We start from the raw sequence: 21,684 nt of genomic DNA, 5'->3' as shown, positions 1-21,684 counted from the left end.
TCAGACTAGTGTATTTCTCAGGATCAGAATGCCCTTGAGATGTGTTTATCTGTATTCCACAAAATCTCATGGAGTCTGTGCTGCTATTCAGTGGAGGTTTGTTTTTTGGGTTTTTTTTTAGGATTTAAGGTGCTGCACTACAATTTCAGTGACACATTTCTTGCTTTGTTTGGAATGCTTTCCTGAACAGGTCATTTGTATTTGTGAGCATGAAAGGGAAGATTTTAATGCTTAACAATGTATTTTATTTATATAAGGGTCCACTGTTTTTCAGAAACTTTCCATTTACTTTCATTTCCAATTACTTTTGTTCACATAACCAAATATGAAGTGGTCTTTTCCTCTTTGTCCCTAAGTCATTCTTCAGTGACTGCCTCTTCCCCTGCACAACACATACATCTACGATGCTTTATTTTCAGTCTAACCTCTTAGCAACTGACTTGTAATTACAATAGGAATTTTAATCCTCTGTAAAGAGGACTGATGGATGTGTAATTAACTAATGACAATCTGTGGGACTAAGCATAGCAAAGTGAAAGCCATAAAAATTCAGAGCAACTGAGGTGGAACTTCATGGCTTCCCTGCAGTACCTGGAAAAGTCAGTTCTGCTAGATTGGTAAAGTTGAGGAGATAGTTGGAGAGCTTGTGAGAGGACAGTGCATTTTGAAGTTGGGGAAGAACAGGAGGAGTGGAGGCTGAGAACTGGAAGAAGATGGATCTTTCTCTCCCCATTGTTTCTACCATCTGATCTGGTGATGATGAGAATGAACCTCCCCTGCAGACCTGATTTCAGAACTCAGCTGCTGTTGGATGGGGCTGCGGTTCTCCATAATCCTGAGCTCCTCTCCTTGGCAGCAGTAGCAGATGTCCCAGTTCTGATGGGCGGATGCAGGGACCAGTGGGATGGGTTGCTCTGGGAAAAGGAGCAGGCCATGGATCTACTCTCCCTTTGACAGGCAGGGGTTCAGTGCTAACAGGATGGCCTTGCCTATGCCAGCCTGACCTGGAGAGTGGCTTGTGGACCAGCTGGTCTCTCAGGGAACGTGGAAGGAGTGCTTTTCCTGGTAGCCACAGTGTTTCCTCTAAGGGCTGAGCAGGCAGGACATGGAACTGTCTCTGTATTCTCTGATCCTGTTCACTATGTTTGATGAACTCAGATGGAGTTAATGAGGCTGTGGTGAAGTGAGCCAGTGTGGGCTGTCTGGAGCTGGATCCTCTGATCTGCCAGGCTTGCTTGGTGTTGTCTGCTGGAGATTTCCACAGGGTGCTCTGCCTGTTTTAGGGAGAACCTTAGTTGTGCTCTGGCATCCTGGTGTGAGGGAAGGGTAAGTGTGTGGTGGGACAGGGAGCAAAGCTGAATTTAGCCTACAGTCTTTGGGGACAAGGGTTATCATCAATGGCTGTGGGATATTACAATGAGTCCCTACAGCCAACACACTGTGGCATCAGATCTCTAGTAGCACAGAGCGGTGTATTGGGAGCCTGCTCTTCACTGTCATTGTTGCTGTCACACTGAGTACGGGATTTAGGCCATCTAAAATTAGCCCCTAGCCCTAAACCTCAATCATACACCTGAATCTTCCTACTGCTGCCTTAATCCTGCCCGTGTGGAGGGTCATAACCCTTTTAGTTATAAGAAGACTGACTTTTGAAACACCTGTATCCATTTTATATCCATTCTCACATCCTGAAATATTCCTACCTGTTCTTTTGTGCATCCTTCCTTTTAACATTGCTGCCTTTTACTGTGTAAATGAAGAAATTTCAGATCAGTGCAGAGAGAGGGTGAGTAGCTCACCTGTACAATACAGCTGCTGTTGAAAAGGAACCTGAGTAAATGTGTTACAATTCTAAGTACTGAGATAACATCTATCATGTAGATTTAAATAACAGGTTGTTCTTGATCTGCCATAGTGTTTCCAGTGACTCAGTGTTCACCCCCCTCACCCTGTTGCAGTAATTACAGAAGATTATTGCAGTTCCTGACACAGAGGGAGGTTTCCTTCTTCAGCTTCTGGCTGTGCTGGAGCTCCAGCTCTGCAGCTGTATGGAGCAAATTGTGAGGGGCATCATGGTAGCAGGGCCCAGGACTGCAACAAGAATAATGTGGGAATAGCATGTATTTTGAACTAGTGATAGCAAGCCATAAAAAGAGAGTTTGCTTTGGATTTGTAGTCAGGAATTTGGTTGTCAGAATCTTGGCCATGACTCTCATATCTCTTAAAAGTGTTTGCTTACAAGACAGACATTCCAAGGTACAAATCTGATGGCTTCTCTGATAGGCTAGGAAACTGCAAGTGTAAAAATTAAAAAGGGATAAGCATGCTCTGACCCAGATTTGTTGTGGTTTTGTGACTTTTGAAGAGAAAGTATCTTCCTGCAGATTGTGGGAGCACAGGGCATGAGGCTCAGGGGACAAGCCTGGGGATGGACTCGGCTGCGAGTCAGGTTGTCCGATGGGACCTGCAGGGAAAGGTTCCACAAACTCCATGAGCCCCATCATTCTCCCCCTAGGAAGGAATTAAACGGGTACTGCAAGTCAGTGTGTCACATATGCATTGACTGTCTGCAGCTGCCTTGGCCACTCTGGGAGCCACAGAATGGCAGCGGGGATGTGCTGCCAAATGTGACCTGACAGCCCTGCCCAGAGGGTGCTCAGAGTTTCTTAGAGGTGGGGATAGATTTTCCTGCAGCGAACCCCACTGTCTGTGCTGAGGTGAGTAAAATCTGCAAATAGGCTTTCCATTGTTTCAGCTTAAGCATGAGTATGTTCCCTTTAATTTCTTTTTCAGTGTTAATGTGTAAGAATGAAGGTCTTGAGATTTTTTATTATTATGGTGCAGTGTTTTCAAAAGCTTAGGCCAGAAAGCATTACATGCATGCACGTTATTTCTATTAACTGCTCATCAAAGGATGGAAATTTCATCCCCAAGCACTGCTGTGGCATGTAGTAAAAACATGGCTCTGCTGAGCATCTCTCTGTCAAAGTGCTGCTGCACTTAGTTCTTGGTTCACAAACATGAGTTAGATACCTAAGAGGCCTATGAAATAAATAAAAGAGCTGGATGCCAGGGAGTGGGATACACAAAAGCTACTTTCTGGCATCATTAAGGCAATGCAAAAAAGAGGACTGCACCTGAAATGCTGTTATTCATTTAGTTTTAAGCTCCAGCCCTGTGAGAAGTAGCACATGCTATCTGAAGCCCTTTCCTGAGTTTAGATGCTTTCCCCACTCCTATTGCAATAGAGGGCCAGCTCACTGTCTCAGTGACATCTCATGGAGAAGTGGAGTTCATGGCACCCACCACCTACATTACAGTCTAAATACTTGAAGTGCTTGCCTAGAAAGTGGGAATCTGTTCTTCTCTTGCGCTGCCTAGGGGAGTTCCCAAGCCACCAACTGGAATAGAAAGTGGGAGTGGAGACACTCACTGGAACTGTGTGGGTGCAATGAAGACTGAAGGATCCCATTTGGGTGGGAGGAGTATGAGTCTAAAACTCGTTTGAAAAGGCAGAGTGGTGATATATATGTGTGTATATATATATGTACATATGAATCAGTTTATTTTTTTAATTAATAATTTACTGTCCCAAATCAGGTCTCTCCTCCTTGGACTTTGGTGAGGGCTCTGCCACTATACTTTCACATGTGACATAGGTAATGGTGCCCCATCTGTGTGAGTTTTGTTTTGTTTGTTTGTTTTTTTCTTTATTTTGATGTTAAGCAGCCTGACTGAGGTGCTTTGTGCCAGCAAGGTGGATGTTCTCAGAGAACCCAGCCAGTTCAGGTATTTTGAGAGGTTCAAATTCAAAATTTGTACAAATTCAAAATTTGTAAATTTTGAATGTCCTGAAACATCCAGGTGCAGGTACTTTTATGGATCTGAGATGTAAATTCTCAGGGCGGTGGAAGTGACTGCATGGCTTGTGTGATGTTTCAGCTGCCAATTTCTCTTTTCAGGCTGACTGGACCATTAATGACTGAAAGGGTTCTGCTGGGAAGGCTTGTCCTGACACCATGTCAGCTGACGAGTCAGAAGTTGGAGAGTTAGCTCTGGAGCCTCTCCTCACTTGCAAGCTATGTCTTTGTGAATATTCCCTGGATAGGATGACTACTCTTCAGGAATGCAGCTGCATCTTTTGTACAGCGGTAAGATCTGTCAGTGCCTTAACATCACAGAATGGGTAATGGGAGACAGACAGAACTGAGAGATGAGATTGCTTGTCTTGTACAAGAAGCATTTGTTACCCATGCTCACAAAGGATGCTTTTCTAAAGAGCATTTGGTGTTAGCCTGTCTTGCTTTATTTAAAAGATTTCTCTTGTCATTTTGCTTTTGATAATTTTTAACTCTAACATATGTTCCCATGGCAAGTACTAGTAAAACCCAGTTATAAATGGGAAAAAGATGCAGTTTAAGAGTGCTGGAGAACGTACAAAATTTACTTTTTTCTGAAGCAAAATCTTGAAATATCATAGGATAGCTGTGAGCTTTTGTTTCCCTGCTGTCCTTTTCTGAGTTCTCAGAGGCCTTTAAAGTCTTTTATATAACTTTTAAGGGCAATGAGAAAACCTAAACAAAAATGAACCTTGGCCTGTTGAAACTTTGCCTCTGTGCTGCAGAGATATTACCCAGGTCATGTGTTGCCTATAGTTGTCAGTAAAGACTTTCTGGCGTAAAAATTCAGATCAAATAAAGCTGGTGGAAATGATAGAGGCAGAGGTTGAACGAATTGATAAAAGCCCTACAGATAGTAGTACTCTTCTGGTCTTTTTGTCAGCATGGGAGAAATGGACCTAGTTTCTCTGGTGGTAGTGACTTTGATGTACCTGACTAAATAGATTTTGGAAACAGGTCGGAAGTCACTGGAGGATGTTGGTGTGGTGTTTTTTGTTGTTTGGGTTTTTTTTAAACTCCAAAATAAATGGGTTTATTTTTTAAAAAACAAATTGTGGCTAAGCATCAAGCAAGTATGTTTAAGTTTTACCCTTGATTGTTTGAATTTGTGGAAGAAATTTTATATTTGTGAAGCCAGCTAGGGTGAGAATATCTTCACTTATGCTGAATTCACAGTAGCTTAAATAGGATGAGAATCCAGCTGTGTGTTTCAAGAAACTGGGGTAAGATTGATTAATATGCATTTCAGCCTGAACTGCATGAAGTTGATTGTTTTCCATACCAGCTTACATAAAACATTTCTGTATTTTAGTTTGTAACAAAAGTTTTAAGAGCACATACCTAAAAGTTAGGTGTGTAGATAACTGCTTTAAATTAAAAAAAAGAAGAAAATTGGAGAAGTTGATACCTTTACAGTGGTCCCACTCTTATCCAAGAACTCAGTGTCTCTGATTTAGTATCATTAATGGTACATTAACCTCAGTGTTAGCAGGGCAGAGTAACCCTTAGGGAATGGTGGGCTGCTGAGGACTGTGCCCGGCAGAGCTGGACTCTGCATTCCTCCGCGACACTGGCCAGAGGGAGAGGTCAGTTGTGGCTGCGGATGTTGCTGTCCCCACATGTCCCCTGTTGGTGCCACAGCTGCCACCACATCCCTACACCCCTTACCTGGCCAGCACCAGGAAGAGCATCTGCTGGGAGCTTGGTGCTCCAGTGCTGTGACAGCGACATGGAGGGTGCAGCCACGATTATTTGACATCTGTGCAAACTTTGCTGACTGTCCAAACCAAGAGCCAGCAGTGAGTGAGCCTGAATGCAGCTGGGAGAAGCCTTTAGACACACTCTATTTATTTCGGTGGGCGTAATGTGTCTCAATTGTGCTTATGCTCCAAGTCCAGCCCTTGTCTGACTGCTGTTGTCTGTGTCCGAGCGTCCTCCCGATGGATGTGCCTGGGCTGATGCATGCCCAGACCTGTAGATCTTGCAGCCTATAACAAAGAGAGGTCTGGAAACTTTTAACCTGGCTATATGGCTTTTTGTCTTGAAGCCTGAGCAGTTTCTGAGAGTCCATATGAGCTGCACTTTTGGGCAGCCTCCAAAAAGCAGTGTCAGGAGCAGCTTGACATGGAGCACCGAGGCTTGCTCAGGGCACAGTCTGCAGCAGCTGTACTGGTGTGCCATGCCCAAATTACCTCTCATCCATGCCAGGACATCTAGATACCTTCACACTCCATTTTAAAAAGATGTTGGGGTAAGAATGTCCATTGTGAGCTATGGGATTGAGTCCCTATCAGTTTTTCAGCTAGCAATGCTCTCAGCTTGTACAGCTTATTCTTCTACCACTAAGGGTAGTTTTAAAGATCCAGGAGTAATATTAAATTTGAAATAGAAAAGGGCTTGACATGGACATAATAGATTCTTCTCCAATAAGCTGAAAGCATTACTTTTGTTAATTTTTTGTTCTGTTACACATGAGGTTTTTTTTTTCTTCCTAATTGTAAGGATGATTCTGTAACTATGATTGTTTTTTACCACTATGATTGCTTTTTGCCACAGCATTTGTGGCTGTGGAAATAATTGGAAATAGTTACTATGTAGATATCTGCAGGGGTGAGGTTATATTTCCTTTCCATTTGTAGCCTGTAAAACCAAGGCATTCAAACTACTTAGAATTGTGTACAGCTATGTTTTCAGCTGAGAAACTCTTGCAATAAACAATATGCCTCGTAAAAGCTGTGTTGTAGCCAAAGTGAATAAACTGTGCTGTAGAATGTGTATGTTTGCATTTTGGTAGAATGTTGCTAGTAGGGCAGGAGTTTTCAAATAACTGTAAACAGTTTTACTCTCTCTGTTCTGAGCAGAAAAAGCAGATGGCTCACAGAAGACACTTGCCATCTTACTTGGTAGCCCAGTCAGGTCTGAAGAGGCATCAGCCTTGAATTTCTCAACATTTGTTGCATTTGGCATATGACTTCACTGCAGTGTGAGATAAAGCACACATTTACACATCCCAAGAATTTGGAAATGGCTATAGTGTACCTAATGACCTAGTTTCATTTTGTTTGGATTTATATTAGTTTTGAATGAAAGACTGATCTCTGAAGAGGGTTGGGCAGGGCTGTGAGATATATCTTACCTGCAAAAGTTTTAGAGGACTGCACTTTCCATCATTCAGTTTGTTTCCTGTATCTATAAAACCTTTGCAGAGTGCCACACTGTGATGCGCACTCTTACATACCGATACTCAGCAATATATGTACTGCTCAGGCTACATGATTTTATGGTACTTGTCCCTTTCCCAAAAGGGGATGGGATCTCATCTGTTCCTCATACTGCTCATCTTGTTCCTTGTCTTCCCACTCATCCTTGTATATTTGGGGGGATGTCCTTCTTACCAGCATTCCCTTAAGTCTTGCAACCTTTTGTTGCAATTTTTTCTTCCTTGAATGTGTAACTACTCCAGTTTTTGCCCCTGTGGTGGTTGTGGTTCTCACATATGTATGTGAAATAATTATACACTGTGTCTGTCAACACCATCACAGTGTTAAAAAATACAGTAATTTAGTGCACTTTAGTGCATTTGGGCCCAGAGCAAACTAATACTAATTACATCCTGATTGATCCATGTACAGAATAATACTTTGAATGTTATACTTATTGCTAGTAAAAGTTTCTAGATGTTTGCCCTTTTCCTTCCTTCCTTCCCTCCCTCCCTCCCTCCCTCCCTCCCTCCCCAGAGAGCTCTAGTAGTGCCCCACTAAAGTACAACTCAGGAATGCTCCGGTGGGGTAATACCAGGAATGGATGGGCCACCCTCCCCACTTCGCCTTTGTGCTGCACACTGTGTGTTGCTCAGGCTTTGGTGCTCGTTAGACTGCCTGGAAAGTGTGCATCTAGGAGACTCCTGCCTTTTCAAAACATGGCTGAAACTGGGAAAGCAGCAGGGAGAGACAATGAGTGGTGTGATCATGTGCATCTCGTGTCCCTTTGGCTAGAAATGCCCTGGTATCTGGCACAGCATAATTTACCCTTTGGAGGCACTTGTGAGGATTGCAAGACTCACAGTAACTCTGGAAATACCAAGTGCCCTATGAAAGACTTGGTGTGAGTCTGTAGCCTGTAAGCAGTCCTGGAGGTGAGGTTTTAGCCAGGTGTGGTAGGATTGCCCTGGTGGCAGTGATGACAGAAGGGAGCCAGTGCAGTGCTGTTGCAGAAATGTGATCTTGGGGTCAGTATAAAAGCTGGTGTTGGCTTCTTCTCTGCACACCAGTTTTTTTTTGTTTTGTCTTTCCTCTTTTTTCCCCTCCTCCTAAGCATTTCAGAGCCCTGATGAGAGCCAGGTGAGCCATAACTGGGATTGCTGCTATTTATGTCAAGCAGGAGCTTATGTACCTCTATCTTATGTGTTATTTATGGGCACAGGGTTTGAGATGCCAAAGACAATGTGTAACAAACTGAAAACAGAAGATGCTTTCAAGTATGTTATTCTGTGTTGTTGGCACATGTTTATGCAGAACTAGCATGATTCACCACTTTTTTTTTCCCAAGCAAATTCTTTGTTGAGTCTTGTAGTTCTGAGAAGTGTGTGAGGCAACTGGGTTACAAAATGTGCAAAACAAATACCATGATGATCTACCTCTTTGTTATTTTGGTGCACACAAAGCAGTCCAAATGAAATTAAACTTCATGCAGCCTTAAAAGGAAAAGTCAGCGTGCAAGTACAGGTAGGTAGCTTCTGTGCTGTCTCATGCTTCTACAAGTAGGAGGTGTTCCAAAGGTGATTGGAGAACAAGATTTTCTGCTGTAACTATGAGTGACAGCCAGGCTAGGGCTAGACATGGGCTAAAAAGGCTCTTCTGCTGCTTTGGACTGCCTGGTGCCATTGGCAGTCACTTGCCTGGCAAGTCAGGGCCTTGAGAGTTTTAGCCTCAGAAAGAGGCCACTGCCAGCTACTTTTGCTAGAGGAGAAGAATCCCTTACTGAAATAGGAGTTTCTCTGTTGGTACTTCATCACCACACTCTAAGGAGGACACTCTAAGGCTCCTCTGCTTTCCTTAATATTTTTCAGAACAGCTTTGCATTGTCCTGCCTCCTTTGGGTGGCTGAAGAGTGACATTTCACCCTTAGTGCTTTGAAGTTTCAGATTATTTGTGGAGGGGAGCACTGGGAAACTGGAAAAACTAATGTGACAGGTCACCAGCAAAAAGCATGAGCAGAAAAGTCTGAGAGCAGAGGAGACCTGGTGGATCAAAGACAAGGAGGAGGCGGATGACAAAAAGAACGGGATGCCTGCTGAGTGAAGCAAATGTATATGAATAATCCACTGAAACAATACACAGTAAAAGTTGTAAGGTATGGAATACTTGGATTTGCCATCATCTAGCCAACACTGGATTCTAGTACTGCTTCTGTTTCTTTGTGCTAATTTTCAAGCAGGGGTTTGTTCTCCTCTTTTTCCTCCTTTTCTCCCTGTACTAGGAGACACCTTCTCACGGCTGCACCAGAACACTCACTACCATTTCCTCTTCATAGATACACCTTGTGCTGCAATGCCTGTCTTGGTTTGAAAGACAGGTGTCTGCCAAGAGAGGTTGAACCTTCCCCTAGAGCAGAGGATGTGATTTTTCTTCCCCTCCTCCCTCCGAATTATTTAATTTTGTAAATCAAGGGCTTTCAGGCAAAGGTATGGGAAAAAGGAGTATCAGTTCTTTACTAGTATCTATAAACAAACAATAACAATAATAGCAAACCACAACTAGAACCAGAAAACCAAACAGCAGATAACGGGAGCTGCTGAGCCTTCTCCCGTGTGGTGCAATCACGTTTGCAAGCAGCAGGGGCGCTGTTGAGCTCCCGGCCGGCCAGGGCAGATGCGATGACTCCCGAGCGGCTACAGGTGGCGCTGTGGCGCAGGGTCAGGTCACCGTCCGGCAACTACAATGGCGGACGGGCTGAGAAACACGCAGGGCAGCGAAAAACAGCTCAGGGCAGCGAGAGAACAGGGCAGCAGGAGCGGGCGCTCTCTCTCTCCGGCCAGCGAGAATTTCTACAGTCACAGCAGATGCCGCGGTCTCGTGCGGCAGAGGGCAGGGGCAGGCAGCAGAGGCAGCCGGACTCTCCCGGCAGCAGCTGCGGGAAAACGCAGCCCGGGGAAACGCGCCCTTCCCAGTGGGAAGAAAAGTTGAATCAAACCTCACTCAGCCAGGAGAGAAGAGAAAACAGGGCACAGTTGGATTTCCTCTGGTAGCGGCTGGAAAGCAAAGAGCCAGCAGCCTCTACCCTCAGCGTCCGAACCACGAGAGAGAGTTCCCAGGGCCGGCTCTCCCTTACCTTGCCCTGCCCAAAAACCTAGCTTTTGTCTTTTACAAAAGGCTTGATCGCTCCGAACATCGGACCATTTGTTGCTTAGTAACAGGAATGGGAAGAAATTCTCAACCCCCGACAATGCCCCACTTACTTTATATAAAGCTCACCTCAGGTTGTTTTCCATTTGGAAGTCCTGACATTAGGGATCCTTCTCTTCCCAGCTCGGCATTTGAAATGTTTCAGAATAATTTTGTTTTCAAGTTTAAAGAAGAAAATTCCTACACCTTCTAATACTGGCACTGAAGACAGAGCACTCCTATAGCAATTTAAATGGTGTAAGAATTTCTTGCATGTGTTTCTGAGCAGAGTAACTCCAAAGACAGAGTTGGGGTACCAAAAAAGCACAGATGTAGCCATTGCCTTTTGATGGATACTACTATTCAGGAAGAGGGACTGCATATTTCTGAAATCAGTAAAGGTGGCACCCTCTGGATGGTGGCCAAGGGAAGACAGGGGAGGAAGAGGGAACTAAAGTTTTAATGACAGCATTACATTGATGAAGTTGGTGTTATCTCCATTTAACCAACGAAGAAATCAATGTGAAGTGAGTTGTCAGTGCCTTGAAGTGCCACGGTAACTGAGCCAGACTATGACATAAGCCACGTGGTCATGCCTGTTTTGTAGCTGTTGGTAAGGCCAGGCTTCGCATGACACAGCTTTTTGGCAAGGGAAATTATATTTGCAGCTGGTTTCATTTTGTGAAGGGTGAGTTTCTCTGGTCCTTTTCTGTTTGGTGGTACCACTTTATGGCAATGGTTACCAGGAACCTGTCCTGATTTTTATGAAAGGCTGCCAGGATTTGTTGGGCCATGTATAAATTGGTTTCAGAATGTGTTTCTGAGCAGAACTGGTAGATATTTTGAGACACAGCTGATGACAGTATATTTCTCAGGTACATTTGAAAGATCCCATAGAAAACAGGTTTGTGGAGCAAGAGGAGGCCATTATATTCTGTTCCACTTTTCACGTTTGTGGCTAGCAGAAGTCTTTCTTGTGAGAACATTTTGCTGTGTTTTATAAACAAAGATAAAGTTTGGATGTTTTTGCAAACAGGGTCTCGAGATTTGGGCAGTTCAGGCCTGGCCAATTAAGCCTAGGGGGAGGTTTTTGACTGACCAATCTGGGTGACCTGTGAAAAGTCTATATATATGGAAATCAAAATAATAAAGTCCTCTTTTCTTGCCTGAGAACCTGGGTTTCTATTTCTCTGCTAGCGGCTCAACAGCGACACACGTTTGCTTGGTGTTTTCACTTGGTCATGGCAAAATAAAACTCTTGTTAGTGATGTTTGTCCCTCCCTTATACCAAGCCTTGAGCTGACTGTATGTTCTTTGAAGCTACAGTGGCATTTTTTCACTTTCTTTCAAGCATCTTTCTTGATTAGGCTCTTCATTTATTACTGTATCCTTAGCAGTTAAAATAGAGATTGCGCAATACGCGTATTTCGTTGGAATTCTGTTTCTCATTTTAACCATGCCTATCCTAAATTATTCTGCAACAAATTAAGAAATGGCTATTTTTGTCATGTAGTTTCTAAAAACTTTCTTTAATTGGAAAAGCCTCACTGTTTTTTTTCCAAGTGAAGCGCAAATGCCTCCAAGCTAATTGCCAATACACTTGTTTCATCTAGTTTTAAGACTTGCTGAGAGATACTTAAGAGATTGCAGGAGTCTGAGTACCACACATTGAAAGTGACCGATCCATTTTAGAGACTCAACACGCAGAAGAGCAGATGTCATAGCAATGATGAACATATTATTAAACATTATATAGATGTGCCATAAACACTGTGAGTACAGTCTGGTGAGGGTTTTTTATTTTAGTACACAGTTGATGAGATGCTGGCTAGATCAGGGGGTTAAATTTAGAGTTCTGACATGAACTGTCTCACCAAAACTAGTAGTACTCCATTGTGTATGCACTGAAGAACAGGTAGCATTTCTACGAGAAATAAATTAACGCTATGTCTATCTAGATGTCTATCTGTTTATCTGTTCTGAATCGTAAGACACTCTGGAATGTCAACTGAAAAGTTAAGTACTCTCTCTATATACAGTATTTCCAAAACCCAAACCCCAAACAAATACAGTTTTGAGGACAAATCTGGAAGAGAGACATAACATTTGAAATAATTTCTGCAGATTTTAAGAGGAAGGCCTGAGTTTTATTTAATGTTTTGAAATGGAAATTGTCTTCAATTGTCTAGGAGGAAAGACCTTGTTTTGGCAAGATGTCTTCAATCATTTTGTGCATTTTCACATTTAATGTAGATCATGCCTTAGTACTGTCTGGGTAATGTAGATCTGTTCTTCACCTTTTCACAGCTGAATTAGAGGCAACTGCTACACAGTTGCTGGCAGCAATATCTGTGGCATTTGACAGGAAAATAAGCCAGTTTTTTCTATTTGTTTCTTCTTCCTAGCCATCCCTCCATGTTTATTAAGAAAGGTACCTGTTCAGTTTTTTCAGATCACATGTGGAGTTTCCTTTATGTTTTTGCATCCAAACTAATGAGGCTGCATTTTGGGAACTGAAGAGCAGCAGGCAGGTGGGAGAGGAGAAAGGTAATGCAACATGCTCTTGAAAAGCAGTATGTAGGAATGATTGAGATCCATCTTTTGTCTTTGATACATAAATTATCTGAAAGTGGATTTGAATAGAAGTTTAAGATTTCACAGTGAAAGGGATATAGCGCCTTTGTCGCATCATTACCTAGCAACGTAACACTGAAGTTATACTTTGAACTCATGCTTATGTTAAAATGCAGAACTGTTATGATCCCTCTGCACAGTAAATAGATTGCCAAACAGACATCTTTTTCTTGGTCAGTGCATTAAAAATCCCCTCTGTACAGTATATTTTGGGGGGAAAAAAAAGTTGAAGTTAGAGCAGCATGCAGAAGTGTTGTAATGAAGAATCCATTAATAGCTTGAATAGAATTTTCTTTCTGGGGCTCGAAGCTGACCATAGAAAACACTTCTGTTTATTATTGAAGAAGGAATCTTTTATATTATTAGTTTGTGCATTTCTAGATTAGGCTTTTCAGTATATTTTTAGAGACGCTTCCATCACGTTTCAATGTACTCTTTCAACTCAAACCCTTAGCTCTGGGAGCAGAGTGTGAACCTGGGGCAAATTTAGGCATTTGTCTAAATCATAAAATTTCCTACAAGTCCTGCAAGAAAAAAAAAAAAAGAAAAAAAAGAAATGCATATATATTGCATGATAATTTGTTTGAGGTACTTTATAGGCCTTAACTTACTAGATACTTATGAGCAGCATTTTGTGAAGTAGGTAACTGGATATTAATCTTACTTTATTAAACAGAGGAAGGTGATGGCCTGAAAGACAAAGCCAGCAGAAGAGGAAAAAATCTTGCCCCAAAATGCTTAGACAGCAAATTATTGGAAAGAAGTGTCATTATACCTTATGAATCTCAGGCAGAGAAAAAAAAACTTTTAGTCCTCTTTTGACTGAAGTTGACAGTAGTCCAGCAGGAGCAAAACATGCTTTGCAAAGATAGATCAGAACTAAAAGTTTCTGTTAGGTGTACTGAGTTTTACTAGTGGAATTACATAATGACATTTGAATTGATCCCTCTTGCTTGAATGCCTCAGGATTTTATTATGTTTCTCAGAACACAGATATGTACTTGATATAGTTGCTCAGTGGGGAAAATCTGAGGAAACTGAAAGCAACTGATTAGAGCATACTTGCAGGTATGGGAATTAAAACTATTCATGTTGGTGTCTGCCTTTATTTGAGGGGTGAACACAGTGGAATCAAAGCTCCAGTGTGTGGTCAGTAGTCAGCAGGATTCGAACCTGTTCAGCGTGACCTCAGTCGATTTTTAGTTTGTTGTCTCTAACATTCTGCTTTGGCTATGTGACACATGCATGGAAACTTTGCTGGCTGTGGCCATGGAAAGTAAGAAGATGGCGTTAATGTCATGGTGCGCCACAGATCCTGTGGGTGAGGCCACTCCAGCTACGGACTGCTCTCCGTGCTTGAAAGTCACCACACTGCAGGATGTTGGTGGGAGAGTGTAGCCCAGGGTGTTGAGACATCAGGTTTTCCTGGATGTCAAGATCCTTACCCTTTCAGGCAACACTTTGTATCCCAGAAGGCAGAGCATCTTGATTTTTCCTTCACTTTGAAGAGCAATTAAGTAGCATATGTAGTGTGTGCAGTTTTCCTGAGATACTGCTGATTTTTGTAGAAAAAATGCACAAAAAATCTTGCCACTTTATGTCTGTAATAATGCATTCTCTAAAGTGTGGGAGGACACACTGCTGAGAAGGTCAGTTGTGATTCATTATATAGACATTGAAACATCTTTTCATCACATTTTTGGCTTGCATCTTTTCAGATACTCTTAGTTGCCACTTCTCAAGCAGCTAAATTAGTAGCTGAGCTGTAAGTGATAGTAAAACCCCTCTGAAAACAGTTTCACTGCTAAAGTGAAGGCATATTTTAAAATTTTAGTGATTTTCCAATGTTTTTTCTTTGGTGCTAAGAGGGAACAAGAAATTCATGTCTTCATTCATGTACGTACTTTGGTAAAAAGCTTAATCCTTCAGTGGTAAATATTAAATGCTCCCTTCAAGTTTCCCAGCACCTTTAAATCCTTCTTGTATTGCACGAAAAGCAACTTCTCCAAGCGCAGAAAGTCAAGACAATGGATTTCATACATATATAAAAGATTTAATGGGGAGGTTTTTTGGGAAATACTTGAAGGTCTGTGGTACTGCACAGCTCTATTATAAAATCTCTCCAAGTTGAAAACACAGCAACCTCTAAAAGTATCACAGAAGGCTTTGGTTGCCCACTTATCTTCAGCTACAACCAAGCAGTGGGTTAGAAGAGATGAAGAATCAAGATCCATTAGCAGTCCTCAGAAACCTCTGTTCTCCTGGCTTGGGAGAACAAGATGATGAGAAGTCATCATCCCTAATGACTTAGATACTGCATATTGAAACTGATTGCAAAATCCATACTGTGGATTGAAGCTCTTTAAGAGCTTCATGCTCATCCTTGCACAGAAGCGTAATTGTCAGTGCTCTGAGCTTCTGTCCTGAGAGTCTAAATTAACAACAAGCCTCTGGGCTGCTACTGGGCCTGCAGTAACTTCTCAGGCTTTGTCCTCCCTCTGTAACCAGCTGACCTGAGCTGCCCCCAGAACATAAATCCACTGTACCATGCTGTCAAAACAAATTACTAAATATCAGACAGCACCACAGAGGAGACAGAACCCAGGGTCTTAGCAAAACTAAAAGGTTGCTCTCTCATGCTTGCTGAGGAATTAAGGCAGCCTAAATGCTTTGGTTGGAGGGAAACATTTGCCCTTCACCAAATGCTGCCCTGAGATTTGATCCAAAAAGTAATCAGGTCTCCCATGAGGAGATGGAGTGAGATGTAAGGAGGCTCTGCCCAGGTATCTAAGGAGTGCCCTCAACACACCGCAGCATGTGCTGTCCTTCGGGGAGGGACTCTGAGGGCAAAATTTTCTGTTTGCATCATTTGTGGAGGAGGCTGGGTACAGGTACAAACCAGGGAAGAAATCTGTGCAGGAAATGAGCGCTTGCTGCCCCATGTCTCCTGTGATACGTGCTGAAGTATGTGGGCAATGCTTGGTGCTTAATGAATATGAACCTGCAGAACAAGGTCACCCCCAGCCTCCATCAGCATCAGTAACGGCACTGGGAGCCACCTTGGGCTCTGGGCATCCTTTTTCTGAGCTTTACCTGTGTGACCTGCTGCCACTGCCCAGACTGTGGTCGCAGATGTGGGCAGGGCCCTGGCACCTCCCGTGTCACCAGGATTCTGCTCCCAGGCACCACTGTGGTTCCATAGCTGCTTCTGTTTGCTGCTCACTGCTCTGTGAGGGAGCTGCTGTGCTGAGGGGTGATTTGAATGGTGGGTAAACTGACTTTTTATAAGCACTGTGCCTAGATGCAAGTGGGTGAGAAGATGGGACAGGGCATTGAGACTGCTGTTTGAATAAGAAAAGAAGAGTTCCTGGTTAAATCTGGGCTGATAATTCCTTGGGAGCTAATACTGCCTTCAGTTACTGACTCGCTTCACCTGTGAGTATCTCCCTCACCTCCCACATACTGCTTGCACCATCAGTTCCTTACAACCTGCTCTCCTGCTTTCTTGCAGGGGTGCATGCTGGATCTGAATACATTAGTGCTTAGTGGGCTACCTTTTTAAAGCTTACCAGTTAGGTTATATCCCAACATTGTTCTAAGATAATATGCTTCAAATATTTACAAATCAAAAGTAAGTTAATTTAAAATGCCACTAAGTTAAGGTGATTCTACTTGCTTGAGCTAATATCTCTGTGTAACTCATCAGCATTAACCAAAACATGGATGTGGACGTTTCAGTAGAGATACAGACAAAATAATAAGGAAACCTCATTTCCATATGTAAAAGTCCTAATTGTCCTGATGGTTAAGAAGGAATCAGTTTTCCAATTAAAAATACAGATGAGGAAATTTCTTTAATCAGAGCACAATATGCAAGGTCTTCTCAGAACAGTCCAGACTAACACAGACTTGAATGTTAAATGTCTATAAATAATAAAACAATGGTTTCTGAAAAGTCTAAGGACACTATACCGTGAAGGGCTGTGATTGCCCCATCACCCACCTATCAGCTTTTGAACTCAGTGCCTCTTCCAAAAGCTGGCAGAGAGACAGAGGTCTCAAAAACATATTTCACTTTGACATATTTCTTGAAAACTGATGGGGCAATAAGGGAAGAAGTCAGCACTACTGAGGAGGAGGAGGAGGAGGAGGAGGAGGAAAGGTTTATCATGTGGGCATGAAATATAAACTGTAGGGAAAAAACCTACATTAGTCCAACTTTTTGTAAAAGATGTTTATTTTCATTTACAATAAACTATGCAAGCTGATACCAAAATCTGTCAGAAGTCCATCCTTTGTTTTTTCGTTAATGGTGATTTGCAATTTATTGCGTGCTTTACCATTATTGTAAAGAGACTTCCTTGTTTCATTTTATTTAGAAGTGACCTTACTTACTTACCTGTGCAATTTGGAGGAACAATTCAAGCACTGTTCTTTAGTCCATTGCATGAGTTTTGAGGACTCTATAATATGTGTTTTATAGAGTCCACAAAACTCATGTAATATATATAACACAATTTATAACACATATTATAGAGTCCTCAATAATATTTTATTGAGGACTCTATAATATGTGTTATGACGATAAACTGAATATGCTTGAAACTGGCATGCTAAATAAAGTGTGGGGAGAGTACAGGGCTTTTTTTAGCTTGGAGGGGAAGCCTGCTCTTTTTGTGAAATGGAACAATTTGGAAACGTTCATAAAGTGGCCTCCATGCTGGAAACAGACTTTGGGTAGAGTAGAGGCTGATAAATTTCCATGATAAACCATGGAAATTATTTTATCTATGTGGGGGGTTGAGGGGGAGGAAGAACTGGTAGCTGCACATCTTCTAGGGCAGATTGTAACCTCCCAAGCAGGTTATAAACCCCTTTCTCCTTTTGTGCAGCTGAGAACAGTAGTCTCTTGTAAATGAGTTCTCCTACAATGGAGAGTGCTGGCTGAGAGTCTGAATTAAGAATGCAGGAGGAAAGACAAAGGAATGAAGCCTGTTTAATTAGGATAAAATATACTCCCCCCTGTCAAATCCTCCAGTCCCACTTCAGCAGAGCATAGGGGTTGTTAGGGCTGAAAGGTCTGACTTGCTGACTTAGGTAAATGCAGTGCTCGGCAGATGAAGTCATGCATAATTGTTCTTTGTTGCATTCTTTTCAATGTAATGACTTGTAGCATTCACACTTATAATAATTAATGTTTGCTGTGTGTTGGAGCTTCAGGACATCCAATTAAGGTGGTGAAGTTGGGAACTGCATAGCATCTCTGACATCTAGTTGTTACCAACATGTGGCCTGTAACTTCTTTTTCTGTACTTGTTTCTAGTGTCTAAAACAGTACATGGAGCTGACAATTCAAGAAGGTTGTGGTTCTCCTATCACATGTCCAGACATGGTATGCCTGAACCATGGGACCCTACAAGAAGCAGAGGTATTTATACTTCTTTCTTTCTCTCTCTCTCTTTTTTTTTTTTTATTTTTAACATATATCCCCCAAATTTCTTTAGCTGCATAATATACAATCATAAACTTTTCCCTCCCTTTAATTACCTTTAATGAGCTCTTGGCAAGAGGCCTGACTGACAAGAGGAGATAGAAACAAACGTTTTTCAAGGGTTTTGCTCTTTTTCCCCTCCCTCTGTGCCTTGGGGAAAGGTTTACTTGGCATCTGGACAACCCTTCAATTACCCATGCAGGTGACTTTACTAGAATACCCTGCATCCCAGAATTGATGAGCTTCCATTAGACTGTCAGTTCAGTCAGATTTGATCTGACTGCAAACACTGAAATTTTTGCATCTTTCTTAAGAGTAAGAGCTCAAACTGATGGTATGCAAGGCCAGAATTTCCTTGTGAATGTTGACCTTGGGCTGCGACAACCAATTTGCAATCCAATATAATCCTGCAAGGCTCTTTAATTATATGGAAAGAAAGGTATCTGCACAGCACCAGACAGAAGCAGGTCTTAAGAGATATGAAAAGTGTTTCTTGGGATACACCCAAGGGATGCTTGCTTGCCTGCTTTGTGAGGCAGGAATGTCCCTGCTGGGCCTGAGAATAGAAGTAGGGAAAAAAAACCCACAGGAAAAAAAAGGTGGCTAAGAGATTTTGATTGGTTTTGTGCATTCTTTCAGCATTTGTTTGCAGGAATAAAATCAAGGAGAATTAGCTCTCCATCCCTGAACTGAAGGAGAGAAGTTTGTCTTCTGGATTCCCTTGAGCCCTGTGCATACAGATGCCATAACTGTGGCAGAAGTATATAGTCCTATTCAAATGCCATCAGTGCTAGTGTGATTCCCTATACCAAAAATGCCTTTTTCTCCAGAAAAAATTCAGGATCTGCTCTCCAGCGTACGTTTGAAATGTTGTGCTTAGTTGAATCAGGGCATGGGACTTGCAGCTATGTTTGTTATGGTGTGCAGGCATATGGTGGAGCTTTTTATTTTTGGCTGAATCCAACCATTGTGAAAAGTAGCCAGCTGTTTCCCTTCCTCCTCTTTCTACAAAGAGAGGGTGTAGCAATGTCCTTCTACCCATTGCACCAGATTGGAGGCATCTAGCCTTTATTGAAAATGTATTTTTAAATGAAAATTAACAAATGGCAGGAAGAATTCTGCTCTGTTTAACCAGGGTTATAACGCTATAGGCATTAATAGAGATCTATTTCCTCTTAGTGAAGGACTCTCCAGGGGCATGTCTTAATGGACCACTAGCCTAATCCTTGAGTGTTTTTTGGGCTGACAGCAGAGTGACTAAACAGCCCAAATGTGCATTAGTGTCGTGTGGATGACTGAATGTCCTGACACTCCCTTTTGGCGATGCGCTTGAAACATAAGCCTTCTGCCTAAATAGCAAACAAGTCCCCAACCTGGTTAAAATTATTGCTTATGTATTTTACCAAATACTTATTTCTTTAAGGAAGGAAACCACCCAGAAATAAATTGGAACAGCAGAAAGAATAGAGTGACTCCATTTCTTATCTGAAAGATTAGCATGTAAAATACAGATTATGTATGAGCACTCTCTATTCCTTTTTCTTTCCTTCTGTAAAAAGGCTGTTCTTTATGAAAATGTGGCCTTTTAAAGCTATTTCTTAAAAAGCCAGAACCTTATCAGATGGTAGAGAATGTGCTTAACAATGGCTATTGTTTGGCAGGGAAGTACTGTTTAGAATTACAGTTTATTCCTTACACACTCTCAAACTCCTGGTGTAAAAGTACGAGGCTTCCCACCACTGGAGGGTCTGGATGTTTTGTTTCTGGCTTCTGGCAGGACAAGGTTCCTCACCAGGACAGTGCTATGAGGAATGACATGTTGCTGGTACTGTGGGGAAAAACAAAACGAAAAGGTCCTTTTTTCTCCTCTGTGATAGCGTCAGTACTTTGAAAAGGTGTATTTTTCATGTCATGTTCATTTCAGAGTATGCCGTGACTGCTGTTTACCAAGTACTGTTACAGTTTGGAGAAAAAATAGCAATTCAAATTGTCTTTGTCATGGACATGGTGCCAAATTGGTTCCTACAATTTGGGCTAAATGCATCTTGTTCTATTAGCGCAAACAGTTGTTCTGTTTGCTTTTTAAAATGCCTTTTGGCCTAGCCTGCGCAAGGGAGACAAAGGAGAAGTTACGCATAAACTGAAGTGAAGGAAAGCCTTTTCATTGACTTCAGTGCATTTTGGATTGAGCTTTCTTCAGTAAGAAAACAATTAATAACAAAGCTTATGAGCATTTATAACAGTATAGCTATGATCACAGTATAACTATGAAAGTCCTCTTCTTCTCCCTCTCAAGGTCCTTATTCAAGGAGTGTAACATTTCTTCAGTGCTTTCCAGTGACATGTTTGTCTTCATTAAGACAAACCAGAATTAAATCCTGTTTATCTTCTCAGTAAAGTTCTGAAGAGTTCATCTAGTTGGTACGAAATTACTAGAGCCTTTTCACAGCTCTTGACTTGATTCTGATTCATGTGCTTCTTCTGTTGCTTTTGGGGGATGGAGAGAGGCAAAAACTCTGGTTAACAATTTAAACAGAGAATAGAATTTCTACTTGTATGTCTCATGAAGAAATGAGCAAGTGTGAACAGTAGGAATGTGTCTTCTTTAAAACAGTTGAATATTTCATCAGTGCTTGGGGAGTAAACTGCTTATTCGTATAGATGCTGGGAATTACGGCTTTACTTTCTGAGTTCCATCTGGACTTCAGAAAAAAATGTACCAGGTTTTTTGTTCTTAAAGTGCATAAAGTGAAAAGTCATTTGAACTAGAAAATTGTACTTTTCAGTACTTTGAAAATATGTTTTCTCAAAACACTCTGGCTTGTTTTTTTTCCTTCAACAAAATCTAGTTGAAACTGGTATATTCCTCAGCAGTTTTTTGCTTTGACAAATAGTGCATACAAACAGAAGGAACTGTTCCACTGAAGTGCTTGAAATCAAGTGCACTCCTTGCTCATATCTTGACCTGTTACATCTATATGGCAGCTGCCTGTAATATAGCTGTCTTTTAGCAGAAATAAATGAAGGTTGGTGGTGGTAAGGCAATGATTTTGGCTACAGACTCTCTTTCAAATAGCTGGTTACACAAAACAAGGAAAGTTTAAAAGCAGTCTTGTTAAACAAAATGTTTGCCCTTTCATGTTCTAATGGCACAATAAACAAAGATTATTAGGATTCCTTCCTGGAAGCAGAAGGTAGAAGGAACATCTTATGTTAATGCAGTTCTCTTTAAACATGCAGACTTCTTCTGTCTAGAATATTCCTGTCTCTCTTGGGA

At 41.9% G+C, this 21,684-nt stretch overlaps 1 protein-coding gene across 6 annotated transcripts in view; it reads left to right on the top strand.

Annotated features, from left to right (window-relative positions):
• Positions 1-21,684, top strand: part of RNF144B (ring finger protein 144B) — a 96,794-nt gene that overhangs the window by 55,514 nt on the left and 19,596 nt on the right. For 5 of the 6 annotated variants that reach the window (XM_085051800.1, XM_085051798.1, XM_085051801.1 and 2 more), the window contains 2 exons: positions 3,963-4,151; positions 18,240-18,344. In XM_085051800.1, the coding sequence (XP_084907926.1) occupies positions 4,020-4,151; positions 18,240-18,344 (237 nt within the window). In that variant the 5' untranslated portion in view covers positions 3,963-4,019. Of the gene's footprint in view, positions 1-3,600; positions 3,660-3,962; positions 4,152-18,239; positions 18,345-21,684 lie in introns of all 6 variants that reach the window. The other variant, XM_085051803.1, reaches the window with a different exon arrangement.

The sequence above is a fragment of the Lichenostomus cassidix genome, chromosome 2, assembly GCF_008360975.1.
Source record: "Lichenostomus cassidix isolate B80296 chromosome 2, HeHo_3.0, whole genome shotgun sequence".
Lineage (NCBI taxonomy): Eukaryota > Metazoa > Chordata > Aves > Passeriformes > Meliphagidae > Lichenostomus > Lichenostomus cassidix.
This window is presented reverse-complemented; position numbering and strand designations above follow the sequence as displayed.